Raw genomic sequence first — 17,420 nt, forward strand, 5'->3', positions numbered from 1 at the left:
CTATATAATATACTATATAATATATAATATACAACATAAACTATATAATATACTATATAATATATAATATACAACATAAACTATATAATATACTATATAATATATAATATATAACAAACTATATAATATACATATACTATATAATATATAACATAAACTATAAAATATACTATATAATATATAATATATAACAAACTATATAATATACAACATAAACTATATAATATACTATGTAATATATAATATATAACATAAACTATATAATATACTATATAATATATAACAAACTATATAATATACAACATAAACTATATAATATACTATATAATATATAATATATAACATAAACTATATAATATACATATACTATATAATATATAATATTTAACAAACTATATAATATACTATATAATATACAACATAAACTATATAATATACTATATAATATATAATATATAGCATAAACTATATAATATACTATATAATATACAACATAAACTATATAATATACTATACAATATATAATATACAACATAAACTATATAATATACTATATAATATATAATATATAACAAACTATATAATATACATATACTATATAATATATAACATAAACTATATAATATACTATATAATATATAATATATAACATAAACTATATAATATACAACATAAACTATATAATATACATATACTATATAATATATAATATTTAACAAACTATATAATATACTATATAATATACAACATAAACTATATAATATACTATATAATATATATTATACAACATAAACTATAGAATATACTATATAATATATAATATACAACATTAACTATATAATATACTATATAATATATAATATACAACATTAACTATATAATATACTATATAATATATAACATAAACTATATAATATATAACAAACTATATAATATACATATACTATATAATATATAATATACAACATAAACTATATAATATACTATATAATATATAATATACAACATAAACTATATAATATACTATATAATATATAATATACAACATTAACTATATAATATAATATATAATATACAACATTAACTATATAATATACTATATAATATATAATATACAACATTAACTATATAATATACTATATAATATATAACATAAACTATATAATATATAACAAACTATATAATATACATATACTATATAATATATAATATACAACATAAACTATATAATATACTATATAATATATAATATACAACATAAACTATATAATATACTATATAATATATAATATACAACATTAACTATATAATATAATATATAATATACAACATAAACTATATAATATACTATATAATATATAATATACAACATAAACTATATAATATACTATATAATATATAATATACAACATAAACTATATAATATACTATATAATATATAATATACAACATAAACTATATAATATAATATATAATATACAACATAAACTATATAATATACTATATAATATATAATATACAACATAAACTATATAATATACAACATAAACTATATAATATACAACATAAACTATATAATATACAACATAAACTATATAATATACAACATAAACTATATAATATACTATATAATATATAATATACAACATAAACTATATAATATAATATATAATATATAATATACAACATAAACTATATAATATACTATATAATATATAATATACAACATAAACTATATAATATAATATATAATATACAACATGAACTATATAATATACTATATAATATATAATATACAACATAAACTATATAATATACTATATAATATATAACATAAACTATATAATATACTATATAATATATAATATACAACATAAACTATATAATATACAACATTAACTATATAATATACTATATAATATATAATATACAACATAAACTATATAATATACTATATAATATATAACATAAACTATATAATATACTATATAATATATAATATACAACATAAACTATATAATATACTATATAATATATAATATACAACATAAACTATATAATATACTATATAATATATAACATAAACTATATAATATACTATATAATATATAATATACAACATAAACTATATAATATACTATATAATATATAATATACAACATAAACTATATAATATACAACATTAACTATATAATATACTATATAATATATAATATACAACATAAACTATATAATATACTATATAATATATAACATAAACTATATAATATACTATATAATATATAATATACAACATAAACTATATAATATACTATATAATATATAATATACAACATAAACTATATAATATACTATATAATATATAACATAAACTATATAATATACTATATAATATATAATATACAACATAAACTATATAATATACTATATAATATATAATATACAACATAAACTATATAATATACAACATAAACTATATAATATACTATATAATATATAATATACAACATAAACTATATAATATAATATATAATATATAATATACAACATAAACTATATAATATACTATATAATATATAATATACAACATAAACTATATAATATAATATATAATATATAATATACAACATGAACTATATAATATACTATATAATATATAATATACAACATAAACTATATAATATACTATATAATATATAATATACAACATAAACTATATAATATACTATATAATATATAACATAAACTATATAATATACTATATAATATATAATATACAACATAAACTATATAATATACTATATAATATATAATATACAACATAAACTATATAATATACTATATAATATATAACAAACTATATAATATACTATATAATATATAATATACAACATAAACTATATAATATACATATACTATATAATATATAATATTTAACAAACTATATAATATACTATATAATATATAATATACTATATAATATATAATATACAACATAAACTATATAATATACAACATAAACTATATAATATACTATATAATATATAATATATAACAAACTATATAATATACTATATAATATATATAAAAAACTATATATTACGCATATACCTATATAATATATAACATAAACTATATAATATACAACATAAACTATATAATATACATATACTATATAATATATAACATAAACTATATAATATACATATACCATATAGTATATAACAAACTATATAATATAGATATAACTATATAATATATATAACATTTACTATATAATATACATCTACATATACCTATATAATATGTAACATGACCTATATAATATACACATACTATATAATATATAACATATAACCCATAAAATATACATCTACATATAATATATAACATATAACCCATATAATATACATATACCTGTATAATATATAACATAAACTATATAATATACATCTACATATATCTATATAATATATAACATATAAATACATTTTTACATCCTCTGATTGGTTGGTCAGAGGGAAACTGTTACAGTCGAGTTTGACTGGTAAAACACGTGTGTAGCTCTGCACACATTATTACATCTGAGTTAGACTTTTTTAAACTTAAAAATCAATTTTGAAGAAAAGATAGACATGGTAAGGAGGTCGGCCAACCCCGAAGCTAGCTAGCGTATCTCATCCCTGAAAGGGTTTGTGAATACGAGCGCTACCACTGGATTACAGCCTCTGAGGGGCGCTGCACATAATGAGTCTGTGTCTTTGGTGAGTAGGTTCTATTTTATTAAAATTTTTTATTTTTTGGTTATGTTATTATACAAACATTGATTCTGACTGGTCCAGATGATGTAGGTGCACAGTTGCGGTTGTAGTGTAGAGGTTTGGAGCTTGCTTTAGTAAAATGGTATTTACCGTCTAAATGTGGAATTTCTCTGCATCTTTGAGGAGAGCAACGATTCTAATTCTCAAATCCTTAGAGACTCTTTACCATGAGGTCCATGTTGAACATCCAGTGGTCAGTATGAAAAAATTTGACTCAAAGCACCACATTTTACCTGCTCTAATACAAGATACACACATTTGTATGGTTCTGACAGGCAGACGAGAACATGTAGATGAGGAACAGGACGTGTGGCTTTGCACATTTACACCATGTACAGCTCTTATCACTTAGTGTGTACTCACTTTTGTTGCCAGTTATTTAGTCCATAATTGTTTAAAGTTGAGTTATTTTTAGGGGACAGTAAATCTATAATGCTTTCTCTCTCTCTCTCTCTCTCTCTCTCTCTCTCTCTCTCTCTCTCTCTCTCTCTATATATATATATATATATATATATATATATATATATACACACACACACACACACACACACACACACACACACACACACACACACACACACACACACACACACACACAAAAGGGAGTACACTTATGCACCGAGTCTCCAAAATCCGCCATGATGCACACATCCGGCAATTAAAACCGTCCGTGTGGAAACATAGCAAAAGTTCCGTTTGGTGTCCTGATGTTTAACGTAATTTAAAACACCATAATTACTTTATAAAATGTATAACAATTTTGTCAATAAGCATTTGTTAATGGCCATGTTGATTACAGAATTAATTTAAGGTACACATAGAACAGATAAAAATGTGCAATTCATTTGCAATTAATCACGAGTTCATTCATGACAATCAATATAACATATAACCTATATAAATCTACATATACTTACATAACCTCTGTAAACCTGCGGGTATACACACACACACACACACACACACACACACACACACACACACACACACACACACACACAAACACACACACACACATTCAGGGAATGATAGTATGATTGTTGTTCTCAGACTCATTGCATTATGTTCACACTTCCGGTTTTGATTGGAGGAAGTAACGACTGTCAGAAGTTTTTTATGTAGACAGATTAATTCCAGAATGAAACAATTGTTGTTGCTTCACCCAACCAGGAGCTTCTGCCTATCATGGGGATTTGACTGATCAGTTCATTCAGCCCATAGTAGAGCTTTGTCTGACGGTCGGCTTCTGCGCCTTATTAGGGCTTTGCCCAGGCAGGGTCTTACAGCAAAACAATCAATGAGATCATTTTGGCCATCATCAGACTTATTCCAACAACTGGATCTTGTCCAAATAAATCTTCGTCCAACAGAAGGATGTTATAATGGGCTTTTTCCAAAAAGAAGATCTTGTCCATTATGACACTTTGTCCAACAAGAGGCTTTTGCGTATTATGAAGCTTCGTCCACAAGAAGACTATTGCCAATCTTGGGACTTTGTCCATTAAGAGCTCTGTCCAACAACAGAATATTGCCTATCAGGAAGCTTTGCCCATGTGGAGGATCTTTTTGGAGTTTTATCCAAAAGATGCTTCTGTCCAGTATGGCGCTTTGAATGTGAGCATGTTATGGGCTTTGTCCAATGAGAGTCCAGTCCATTATGGAGCTTTGTCCAACAATTAGATATTATAGGGTTTTGTCCAATAAGATGGTCGCAGTGTTACACTAAACATGTTGTGTTGTTTTTTTTTTTTTTAGAAATTTACACTTACATTAGTAAGAAATGAATTCCTTTTTTTATTTATTCTAGTCGTGTTCTGTTGGATCCGGAGTCGATCCGAGGAACACACGTGTGCGGACGTCCTACCTGGCACTCTGCTTTAGAGTAATATGTGAATGTAATTTTTTTTATATCCCATTTCATTTTCATCTCATCAACTCCAGCTGCCCGCACGCACTCAGAGAGAAGGCCACGCTAAATACGTGACGCGTGCTTGTTGTGCAACGAGTCCATTTGGACCCATGCGTCTTTGTAGGAAAGAAATATAAATCTATTTTAGGAAGCTGGTCTTACACTCCTGCTGCTATTCAACATCTAGTTTCCATGGCAACCCGGATACTAGCGTGATGGCCGTATTTGTCACGGCGAAGCAGCCGAGCTGGAACGCCTCATCGTCTTCCTCGTTCCTTATGCAGGAACGGTGCGTTAGTTACCTGTAAACCCATGACTGGTTCTTGATCAGATGCATAATGTACGAGGAGCTTCTCATTTCCAATTAGAATGGATGGAAGGTGGAAGAACATCAACTTCTCAGGATCACTTTGACCTCCAAAAATAGTGTCAGGATTACAGCCATCAACTACATTACCCATTAGCCCCCTGCATGTCACATGACTTACTCACACGTGACTGATTTCTCATACCTGTTTCTGGTCACTTTGCTCCTGGTCAGTGGTTAAAATGTTGGACCTTGGATTAGAAGATCATCAGGTAAGAAGACAAACACAACGGACAAGAAAAAGATGAACAAAGAAAAAAAATTAAGGATACAAAAATAAGCCAAAAATATGAAGAAAAAGATGAAAAGAACAAAAAAGCTGAAGCAAGAAAAAAAATTCTAAGAATAAAAGGTAAGTATAAATAAAACAAAATGTGAAAAAAAATTCACGGAAATAACAATAAGAGAAAAAAATCGAAGAATAAAAAAATTTAAAAAGAAAGAAAAATATGAAAGAATAAAATCATAGAAAGAAACAGAGGGAAAAAAAGTTTAAAGAAAAGACTCCCCAAAAACAAAAAGAAAAAGAAGAAAAGAAAGAACAAAAAAGACCAAGCAAAAAGAAAAGAAGAAAAGATACGAGATGAAGAAAGAAAGAATAAAAAGTATTAAAAAAAAAAAAGGTAAAAAAAAAAACTTACATAAAAAGCAAGAAAAAAAGAATGAATAAAGAACAGAAAGAAAGAACAAAACGAATAAAATCAAACAGATGAAAAAATAATACAAGGTATAAAATGAAAGAAAAGATAAACTCAAAGCAAGAATAAAAAAGAAAAGGGGGGGTTAAGAAAGAAAAAATTAAAAAAAGAATGAAATAAAGAAAGGAACAGATTAAGAATTTAAAGGAAGAAAATGAAGAACGGATAAAAGAATAAAAGGAAAGGAAGTATCAAACGCAGGAAAGAAAAAGTATAAAATTAAAGATTTAAATAAAATTTTTTTTAAAAAAGCAATGAAAGAAAGAAGTCCTTGTCCAATTACAGTTATTCATATATCAAAGCAGATGAGGTTTGAGGGCCTTGTTCAGGGGCCCAACATGTAATGTGGTGTTGAATATGATTGGTTTCTCTCAGATCCATGAGGAGCATCGTGTCTGATGATCTGGTGACTTCATTAAGGATCTGCATCAGTAGTGAGTCACTGATTTCTTTTCCTTTCCCAAAAAACAGTTAGTCACAGGCAGGAGGCTTCAGATCACAACACACTTTATTCGACTGTAACAGTAAAACCTGTTAAAATACACACACACACACACACACACACACACACACCACTTTACAGTACAGAAGCTTCTGCAGCCGTGCCTCCGCTGCCACCATCACCATCATCATGCACTCAAAACACCTCCTGCCTCGTCGTCTCTGGAAGATCCTTCAGACCCTGTAGCTCCCTCAGACCCTGTGGAGGACATCGAGACCTTTTACTCAAACAACTGATCCAAAATAACGATTTATATACAGCTCTACAATTTTATCACCTGTATGCGAGTGTTCATGCAGGAGGAAAAAGACTCCATAAAAAATATCCATAAATAATAAATAAATAAAATACAATAAATAATAAAAGTATTAAATAAAATAAATAAAATTAGATGTAAAAATAAAAAAAAATATATATATAAAAAAAAAAAAACCCAAAAAAACAAATACGACTGATACCAGAATAAAATCGAGATCAAATAAACTTATAAAGGAAAGAATTTACAATCGAATACAATAAAAAAAATATCAAAGATTAAAAATAAAAGAATTGTGATAAATAAGTGATGCTGAAAACTGTAATATTTACAATGGAATTAAATTTGATTTGATTTGAAATCAGGAATTGAAATGTACAGAATCGGGAATAGAAACTGACCTCCAGAACCATGCGGATGTGCGCTTTGATCTTCGCCGCGTCTTTGCTTAGAACATCGCTGTACCTAAAACGGGAACGAGAGGAAAGTAAATAACGCTGAACGCGGGTTTGGGGTGACGTGACGAGTCCGTGACGGAGACGAGCGAAGAGCTCACTCTGTAAGCTGCCCGGTTTTCTTCTCGATGAAGGTCAGCGCTTCTGAAAGAGTCAATTCCAGGAAAAATCCGTATCCGACCGCAACGAAGATTCTGGAAGTGTCCGGTCTGGAAAAAAAATCCAACATAAGTGGAACATCCAGTGATTCAGGGGTGAATAAAAATATTATTCACACTATTGACCAAAGGTTTGTGCACACCTAACTAAGATCAAATGGCAATTAGTTTTTTTTTAAACATCTCAGTCCATATTTGCTCTTATAATAAGCTCCACTCTTAGATGTTCCACTGGATATCATGAAGATTTTGTGCTCGCAATCCCGTTAGTAGAGTCAGGTACTGAGGAAGCCTGAGGTGCAGTCTGCTTGCATTCCAAAGGTGTTCAATGGGGTTGGAGATCTTCAACTCCATCCCATGGAAAGCAGATCTTCATGGAGCTGGATCTGTGCATGTTGTCATGCTGGAAAAGGTTTGGGTCTCCTAGTTCAAGTGAAGGAAAAATGTCATGCTCCTGCATCCAAAGACGACCCAACATTTTGAAAGCACGTACGGCATATGTGGAAAAGCCGGGTGTCCCAATACCTTCTCTGCTCTGTATCAAGCTGGGAAATGTGAAGAAAGAATTGTCTTCTAACATACAAGCTGCGTTCCTCTGGGAAGTGTCCATGAAGTCTTCTTTTCTAAACGTGTCAAGCACCTTCGGCGGTGTGAAAAACGCCGACCTTTGAGCCATATCATAAGGTGTGCGGAAGATCATGTTGTTTACAGCGAGAAACTCGCGTGTGAGGAGAGCTCAGTAACACGTGCGCACGTGCTCATAGTAGCAGACGTGGGAACCCACGTGGTCGGAGCAGCACCAGTTGCTGATGTAAAAAAATCTGATGGCTCCTGATGTACACAGGACGATGACACTGACTTGTGAAGATTGGTGCTCCATTTGACTGTGTGTGCAGCCTTGTGCTGCCATCTGCTGGCATGTTAACAAACTACTCTCAAAACTTTTTACCACCTCGTATATACGGAATGGTGTCCGAGCATCTCAGGATGACTTTTGCGTTAAAGAAACTTACACGTGAGCCTGGACGTAGAAGTTACAGCCGAGATCAACATCCGTCTTCAGCTCTTTGCTGCCGGTTTCCTGTAAGATGTAAAGACAAGGTGATCATGAAGGTGATGCAGGAGGAGGAGGATGATGACAGAGTGAAACAGAACTCACCTGGATGCTTTTGATTGTATTCTTCAGCTGAAGGTACTGGGAGATTTTCTCATACACACCATCTCTTTGCTCCAGAACCTTCCTAATAAAGATGATATGGAAAAATGTAAATACAGGAGGGGAAAAAAAGGGGCAGATGTTCTGAAATGTGGTGATGGAATGAAACTGGACTTGTGCTTACTGCAAATCTCTCTTCAGAACATCATTGATGAAGGATTCATACTGCAGCACTTTCTCGTGAATGTTCTGCTTTCCAGAGCTCATTGTGGGAAAGGAATGATGACAGATCACTAAGAACAGAGAAGAAAAGGTCCATCATCATCATCATCATCATCATGTTATAACAATATTAGACTTCTTCATTAACTCTATTAAATCTATTAACGAATTAATGGTGATTATCAGCAAATAAACCACAAACCAGAGAATTCAGTAAAGTATTTATCCCTAATATTTATATTTATTCTCCCTGAATCACAGCCTCAAAGAATTTAAACCAGTAAATACTAATAAAACACTGAAACATGCGCGTACCATGCAGGATTTGTTGACACGATACCGGAAATAGTACGCCAAACAACCGGAAGTAAGTTAAACTCGGTTTTTAGGGTTTGTTTTGTTTGTTTTCAGTAAAACACTTTGACCTTTACTTTCTTTTTTAAAAAGACATTTTTATAAAAACTGTTTAAATAATTATTTTTAATCCTGCCTATCCAATCCGATATCTAGACATTGGATATCGGATTAGAGTTCACTTTATATAAATAAAATGTAATTAAAAAACGCTACTAATTCTAAAAACATCTTACTATTGTCATCCCCGCAATTTAATTCGCTAATAACACTAATTTTTAATGCTAAAGCGAACTGTTATCTATTTAAATCTTGGAATCGAGTATGAAACCGACTTCTGTTTGAGTAGTATAACTTTATATTTAAAGTTGGAAAAATAAATAAAAATATGTATTGATTTTAATTAACTTTTAATCGAATTTCTGGCGTACCATTAAAACATTTTGTGACTAAATTATTTCGTTTAGTTTTGGGAACTTTTGTGTCGAATCGACTCCGCAAAAGAGTCGACTCTCAACCTTTTATGAATCGAATTGCACGTCGACGCATGCGCGTTTCCCCTCACAGCACAGCGCTCTGGCTAAGTCCCAAATAGGCACCCGATTTTTACGCAGGCGCACTATCTAGGGGCGGAAGTAACGGGTTTAGCGACCTATGTAGTGCACTGTATTTTAAAAAAGGACCCATTTGGGATGCGCCCAGACAAACCGTGCGGTGAAGTTGAAGTAGTTTATATGTTGTATTATTGTATTTTCAGAAAATATAAGAGTTTGTTGAAATGTGGATTATGTTAAAAAAACGTGTTATTAAGTTGTAAAGTATTTATTTAGTTATCTAACTCAATCCACGGGGTTTATTTTTTTGACTTTGATAGTTCAACCGGAAGTTGTCCGACTGGAAGTTCCCACATGCGCGTGTCAGTTCATCAGCTGTCCCTGGTTATAAATACTACTAATAAAGTGTGGCGCTCAGGTGAACATGGCGGGTCCAGAACTGCTGTTGGACTCCAGTATCCGTGTGTGGGTCGTGCTGCCGATCGTCTTCATCACGTTTCTGGTTGGAGTTCTGCGCCATTATATCACCAAACTCCTCCAGAGTGAGCGGAAAGTGGAGTTGGAGCAGGTGTCAGACAGGTGACACACACACACACACACACACACACACACACACACACACAGCAGTTAGAAATCTCTTCTTTTCTTTTTTTTATTAATATTCTTTTTCATTGGGAAGGTAGAGCACACACGTGCAAAAAAGTCGCCTCGTGACGTCACTCTTTTTTTTTTTTTTTTTTAATTTTTTTAGTAGTGATCAGTGATTGGCTGTTTGGAATAGTAATCATATGTGATTGGCTGTAGGAAAAGGATAATCAGCAATTGGACGTTGAAAGCAAAGCTGCCCAGTGATTGGTTTTTGAGAACGATAACGTTCAGCGATTGGCCGTTGAACGGTAACGATCAGCGATTGGCCGTTGAACGATATTGATGTTTTTCTGTTTCTTGTTTCTTTGTTGGCAGCCAAGTATTAATGCGCAGCCGCATACTGCGAGAGAACGGCAGGTACCTCCCCAAACAGGTAATCATCTCCAAACGTTTCTTCAAGGCTGAATAAGTGCAGGTCGGAGATCCTGCAGTGATTTTTCCAAATTTTTGTCTCATTGCAGTCGTTTGCTATGCGTAAACACTATTTCAACAACGCTGAGACTGGGTTCTTCAAGACGGTCAAGAGAAAAGTGGTTCCTAAAAACCCCATGACTGGTGAGGGAACATCTGACGAACTGTAGAGTAGCTCTGAGTTCTGATCTATACTGAGAGATACACAGAGTCTTTTTTTTGTAATTTTAGATACCAGCATGATGACGGACATGATGAAGGGGAATCTCACCAACGTCCTGCCGATGATTTTAATAGGTGGATGGATCAACTGGGCTTTTTCCGGATTTGTCACTAGTGAGTACGACAGACCAGAACTGCTCCTTCTACCACCCCACTCATGGTCAGAAGAAGTTCATTGATCTTTTAGAGCAGTACAGCTTCATGTGAATTTTTTTTTATCATAGTATATACAGTGGAACCCGGTTATCTCGCCCTCGGTTACCTCGACAGCCCTATTAAGTCGAAGTTTTTGAAGTGGAACCGCCAAATTCTCGCTTTGTCTCAGCATTTTTTATCGGTTATGTCGACTTTTTAATTGTCGCCGAACCCTGATATCTCGAGCACAAGGGGGGAAAAATTAGCCATTTAACGTCGGTTATCTCGGTGCACCTGACACGCTAAAGGGGGCCGAAGGGGGCGTGGCAGGTGGATTACTGACAGATAAACATGTACTGTATGTATTTTTATAACATGACTTCATTAAACAAATCGCAGCAACGCTGTTGTGTAAAAAAAAAAAACTTCAGAAACACGTGCATGCACATTCTCATTTATTAACGCACATCATGTACATAAAGAAATTTCAAGCACGTTAATATACTGCCGCCATTTTGATTTTCGTTTATCTCGATCATCGGTTATCTCGATGCTTTTTGGCGACCCCCTAGGACATCGACATAACCGGGTTCCACTGTACTTTATTCCGCATTTAGTCCCATTAGCTGTTCTAATAACCTCCACTCTTCTGAGAAGATGTTCCACTAGATCTTGTGTAGGTTGGTGCTCATTCAGCCAGTTAGTAAAGTCAGGTACTGGTGAAGGTGAGGTGAGGAGGCCTGGGGTTCAGTCAGTGTGAAATAATCATTCATGTTTAATAGGGTTGAGATCAGAGCTCTAGAGCAGGAGATCTTCCACCCTGACCCATGTGAAGCATATCTTCATGGAGATGGCTTTGTGCACAGGGGCAGGTCATGCTGGAACAGGTTTGGGTCTCCTAGTGCACAGGGAAAGTTTAATGCTACCACATCTGATGTTCTATACAATTGTGTCCAAATACTTTTGTTCAAACTGGGGTTTTTTTGTTCCTTAGCGAAGGTTCCCTTTCCACTGACTCTGAGGTTTAAACCCATGCTGCAGAGGGGAATCGAACTGGTGTCACTGGATGCATCCTGGTGCGTTATAGCTTCTTCTCTTCTCTTCTCCTTTTATGTCCTTTTACTTTTTCTTTAGTTTCCCTTTGCTTAACCCTAACCCTGATCTGATCCTGAAGCTCTGTGTGTGTCTGATTCTGAAGCTCTGTATGCGTCTGATCCTGAAGCTCTGTGTGTCTGATCTTGAAGCTCTGTGTCCTGAAGCTCTGTGTCTGATTCTAAAGCTGTATGTGTCTGAATTTAAAGCTCTGTGTCCGGAAGCTGTATGCATCTAATCCTGAAGCTCTGTGTCTGATCTTGAAGCTCTGTGTCCTGAAGCGCTCTGTGCGTGCGTGTGTCTGATCCTGAAGCGCTCTGTGCGTGCGTGTGTCTGATCCTGAAGCGCTCTGTGCGTGCGTGTGTCTGATCCTGAAGCGCTCTGTGCGTGCGTGTGTCTGATCCTGAAGCGCTCTGTGCGTGCGTGTGTCTGATCCTGAAGCGCTCTGTGCGTGCGTGTGTCTGATCCTGAAGCGCTCTGTGCGTGCGTGTGTCTGATCCTGAAGCGCTCTGTGCGTGCGTGCGTCTGATCCTGAAGCGCTCTGTGCGTGCGTGCGTCTGATCCTGAAGCGCTCTGTGCGTGCGTGCGTCTGATCCTGAAGCGCTCTGTGCGTGCGTGCGTCTGATCCTGAAGCGCTCTGTGCGTGCGTGCGTCTGATCCTGAAGCGCTCTGTGCGTGCGTGTGTCTGATCCTGAAGCGCTCTGTGCGTGCGTGTGTCTGATCCTGAAGCGCTCTGTGTGTGTCTCGCAGGGTGAGTTCTGCCTCGTGGTACTTCCTGAATGTCTTTGGGCTGCGGAGCATGTACTCTCTGATACTCGGACAGGACAACGGTGAGCTCTTTCAGTCCATAAAGAACTTCACACACACACACACACATCACTGTTAGTTATACGCCGCTCGTCAGTCCGTTTACCATCGCTGTATAACATCACTATTACAGATTAGACTTCCACAGGGACGCGCGTGCACGTCGATGTTCGGCTCCCACGTGCCATATAGAGAACGAACTCAACACTCGACGGTCTGATCGCAGGGTAAACACTCGTAATTATTTATAACTAAATCACGTTTGTGTGTGCAGCTGCTGATCAGTCGAGAATTATGCAGGAACAGATGACTGGAGCAGCCATGGCCATGCCACCAGACCCCAACAAGGCCTTCAAGGTGAGAAGTCCATGTACATACAGGGTTTCTGCAGGGTCTTAAATTCACCTAGTTATTAAATAAGGTTTATACGTTTCGTTTCTTTCTTTTGCTGGTCCAAATATAATTCACTGTAATACGACTTGCAAATGAGACCAGCAACAGCCAATCAGCTTCCTGTTATCGGTGCGAATCTCAGACGCAACACGATATTTTTTTCTTTTCAGCTACGGGAAAGTTTAAGTTTAGCGATCCTGGAAACGAGTTTAGGGTTTAAGACCAGTCGCTAACAACGTTTTTATACGTGTGTTGATGTGATATCGGTCTCACGTTTCATTGTTGACTCCTTAAAACGTCTTTAATCTGACTTGGTGAAACTGCAGAAACTCTGTCACTGTGGTGGAATTTTCCACAAACACTACAATAATTGACCATGGAAAGGTCTTCAGAACAGGAGACCGTGTTTTGAGCTTTATAGGTTTTTCATTGCATTTTGGTTACCTTCAATATATGGCCAAAAGTATTGGGACATCTGATCTATATATATATATTACTTTTTTTTTCCTGATAATCCATACCCAGTTCTTACCAAATACATTGGCGTATCGAAAACGTCATTCAGTTGCCTTCATTCAGGGAAATTAGGAGACCCAAACCACAATATATGATTTTTAAACTATTTATTTGTATGATACAGCTGCAAATAAGTATTTGAACATCTGTCTATCAGCTAGAATTCTGACCCTCAAAGACCTGTTAGTCTGCCTTTAAAATGTCCACCTCCACTACATTTTTTATCCTAAATTAGATGCACCTGTTTGAGGTCGTTAGCTGCATAAAGACACCTGTCCACCCCATACAATCAGTAAGAATCCAACTACTAACATGGCCAAGACCAAAGAGCTGTCCAAAGACACTAGAGACAAAATTGTACACCTCCACAAGGCTGGAAAGGGCTACGGGGAAATTGCCAAGCAGCTTGGTGAAAAAAGGTCCACTTTTGGAGCATTCATTAGAAAATGGAAGAAGCTAAACATGACTGTCCATCTCCCTCGGACTGGGGCTCCATGCAAGATCTCACCTCGTGGGGTCTCAATGATCCATGTATTGCGAGATTTTGGGGAACAACCTCCTTCCCTCAGTTAGAGCATTGAAGATGGGTCGAGGCTGGGTCTTCCAACATGACAATGACCCGAAGCACACAGCCAGGATAACCAAGGAGTGGCTCTGTAAGAAGCATATCAAGGTTCTGGCATGGCCTAGCCAGTCTCCAGACCTAAACCCAATAGAGAATCTTTGGAGGGAGCTCAAACTCCGTGTTTCTCAGCGACAGGCCAGAAACCTGACTGATCTAGAGAAGATCTGTGTGGAGGAGTGGGCCAAAATCCCTCCTGCAGTGTGTGCAAACCTGGTGAAAAACTACAGGTAACGTTTGACCTCTGTAATTGCAAACAAAGGCTCCTGTACCAAATATTAACATTGACTTTCTCAGGTGTTCAAATACTTATTTGCAGCTGTATCATACAAATAAATAGTTAAAAAATCATACATTGTGATTTCTGGATTTTTTTTTTAGATTATGTCTCTCACAGTGGACATGCACCTACGATGACAATTTCAGACCCCTCCATGATTTCTAAGTGGGAGAACTTGCAAAATAGCAGCGTGTTCAAATACTTATTTTCCTCACTGTATATCTGACTCGGTACACAGCGAAATGAGACCACGTTCCTCCAGAACCCTGATGCTACCTAAAAGAAACCTCAGAGCTGAGGACTATGAATAATTGAATATATAAATGTATTTATAGTGTGGAGTTTCTTTAATATAAATCGAAGACTAAACGAATATCTGCTGCTTTCAGAGCGAGTGGGAGGCTCTGGAGATCGTCGAGCACAAGTGGGCTCTGGAGAACGTCGAAGAGGAACTCATGTCCCGAGAGCTGAATTTCCGAGGACTCTTCAGCGATCGGATTCGTGATCGGAGTCACGGCACTGTGTTCTAAACGTACGCCGACCCACGGTAGTTCACGCACTGCTGTGAAGACGTCAAGATAATTACGTGCGTGATGATTTTTCTGGACAAATCGACGTCTTTAGCATAAAGACACGTGTATGAAGGAGGTTTTTTTCTTTTCTCCTTCAAGATTACCTGTAAATGTGAAGCCAGGAAGTGAGACAGAAGTTAAAATCAGGGCGCGTCACGTATTTCTGACATACGATGACGTATTTATACCTCAATTCTTCATTTCATTATTTGATCCTTTTCTTTTCTCCTCGAAATAAATGAAGCAATCGTTTAAAGAAACTGAATAAATGGCACACAGCGCCCTCTGGTGGTCTGAAAGTGTTTCCTGAAAGCGAGCAGGGGCAAAGACGCAGCTGAAACGTGCGGTTCAAAAAGTCGCACGTTTTTGGTCCAACCAATTAAAAAGTTGATGATGGAAAGTTGAGACAGTTTTTATTTATGGTCTGGTTTAATATGGAATTGTTTTTGACAGGTTCATGATCCTTCATTCTGCCTCTTCACACTTACTATGTGATGCTTTAATGGTACGTGCGAGTAGGTGTTTCTCCTGCTAATGTAATAAGCTAGTTGGGACATGGAGGTGCTGGAAGATGTAACCCAGACCTTTGGGTTTTGGTCTTGTGATGGAAAGGTCTCGAGTTCAAATCGCAGCACCATCAATTCACCTTCATGAAGATCTGCTTTCCATGGGTTGGAGTGGAAGATCTCCTGCTATAGAGCTCTAAACCTATGAGACGAATTGGATCGCTCACCTGACTATGCTATAAGAGCCAATGAGCATACTAATCCACAAACTTATATACAGTATTTTACTAAAGTAAATGCACCCCTCACATTTCAGCAAAGGTTTTAGTATCTTCTCAAAGGACAATACTGTAGAAATGGATATATTACAGTTTCAGTGTGCAGTTTGTGACATTGTCTAAAAAACTGGTAACAAAATATAATGCAGTAAGTGAACATTTTGTCCTCAGAGTTGATGTTAGAAGCAGGAGAAATGAACGAGCGGAAAGGATTTCAGCAACAAAATTGTGACGTCTAGACGTCTGGGTCAGAGCGTCTCCAAAACGGCAGCCATTGTGGGATGTTCCTGGTGTGTAGTGGTCACAATATATATAAAAGTGCTCCAAGGAAGGGACAGTGGTGAACCGGTGACAGGGTCACGTGCGGCCGAGGATCACTGATGCACGTGAGGAGAGAAGGCTGGTCCGTGTGGTTCCGATCCAACAGACCCGCGTTCCCGTAGCTCAAACTGCTCAATTAGTTCATGATGTTGATGATCGATGGGT

General features: G+C 34.8%; 2 protein-coding genes across 3 annotated transcripts; one reads left to right on the forward strand and one right to left on the reverse strand.

Annotated features, from left to right (window-relative positions):
* Positions 1 to 7,285: 7,285 nt before the first annotated feature.
* uxt (ubiquitously-expressed, prefoldin-like chaperone) lies at positions 7,286 to 10,008 on the reverse strand. 2 transcript variants are annotated; one of them, XM_083555098.1, is made up of 7 exons: positions 9,860 to 10,008; positions 9,507 to 9,615; positions 9,326 to 9,407; positions 9,180 to 9,247; positions 8,110 to 8,217; positions 7,955 to 8,018; positions 7,286 to 7,495 (listed from the first exon to the last, which is right to left on the reverse strand). In XM_083555098.1, the coding sequence occupies exons 2-7, from the start codon at positions 9,587 to 9,589 to the stop codon at positions 7,433 to 7,435; spliced, it is 468 nt and encodes a 155-aa protein (XP_083411224.1). In that variant the 5' UTR covers positions 9,590 to 9,615; positions 9,860 to 10,008; the 3' UTR covers positions 7,286 to 7,432. The 2 variants fall into 2 exon arrangements, with proteins under 2 accessions (XP_083411224.1, XP_083411225.1); XM_083555099.1 differs by lacking the exon at positions 9,860 to 10,008 and adding an exon at positions 9,747 to 9,851.
* A 563-nt stretch (positions 10,009 to 10,571) lies between these two features.
* Positions 10,572 to 16,441, forward strand: LOC310733649 (ER membrane protein complex subunit 3). The gene is made up of 8 exons (XM_083555072.1): positions 10,572 to 11,031; positions 11,416 to 11,473; positions 11,562 to 11,655; positions 11,743 to 11,847; positions 12,863 to 12,944; positions 13,711 to 13,790; positions 14,042 to 14,124; positions 15,968 to 16,441. The coding sequence occupies exons 1-8, from the start codon at positions 10,877 to 10,879 to the stop codon at positions 16,106 to 16,108; spliced, it is 798 nt and encodes a 265-aa protein (XP_083411198.1). The 5' UTR covers positions 10,572 to 10,876; the 3' UTR covers positions 16,109 to 16,441.
* Positions 16,442 to 17,420: the final 979 nt, after the last annotated feature.

The sequence above is a fragment of the Silurus aristotelis genome, assembly GCF_946808225.1.
Source record: "Silurus aristotelis genome assembly, chromosome: 11".
NCBI lineage: Eukaryota > Metazoa > Chordata > Actinopteri > Siluriformes > Siluridae > Silurus > Silurus aristotelis.

Coding starts and splice junctions, on each gene's coding strand:
- uxt (XM_083555098.1), bottom strand. CDS start 9,589: ATGAGCTCTGGAAAGCAGAACATTCACGAGAAAGTGCTGCAGTATGAA. Junction 9,408..9,506: donor GTTCTGAAGAGAGATTTGCA/GTAAGCACAAGT, acceptor CATCTTTATTAG/GAAGGTTCTGGAGCAAAGAG. Junction 8,019..8,109: donor AAAACCGGGCAGCTTACAGA/GTGAGCTCTTCG, acceptor TTCCCGTTTTAG/GTACAGCGATGTTCTAAGCA.
- LOC310733649 (XM_083555072.1), top strand. CDS start 10,877: ATGGCGGGTCCAGAACTGCTGTTGGACTCCAGTATCCGTGTGTGGGTC. Junction 12,945..13,710: donor GTGTCACTGGATGCATCCTG/GTGCGTTATAGC, acceptor TGTGTCTCGCAG/GGTGAGTTCTGCCTCGTGGT. Junction 14,125..15,967: donor ACCCCAACAAGGCCTTCAAG/GTGAGAAGTCCA, acceptor TGCTGCTTTCAG/AGCGAGTGGGAGGCTCTGGA.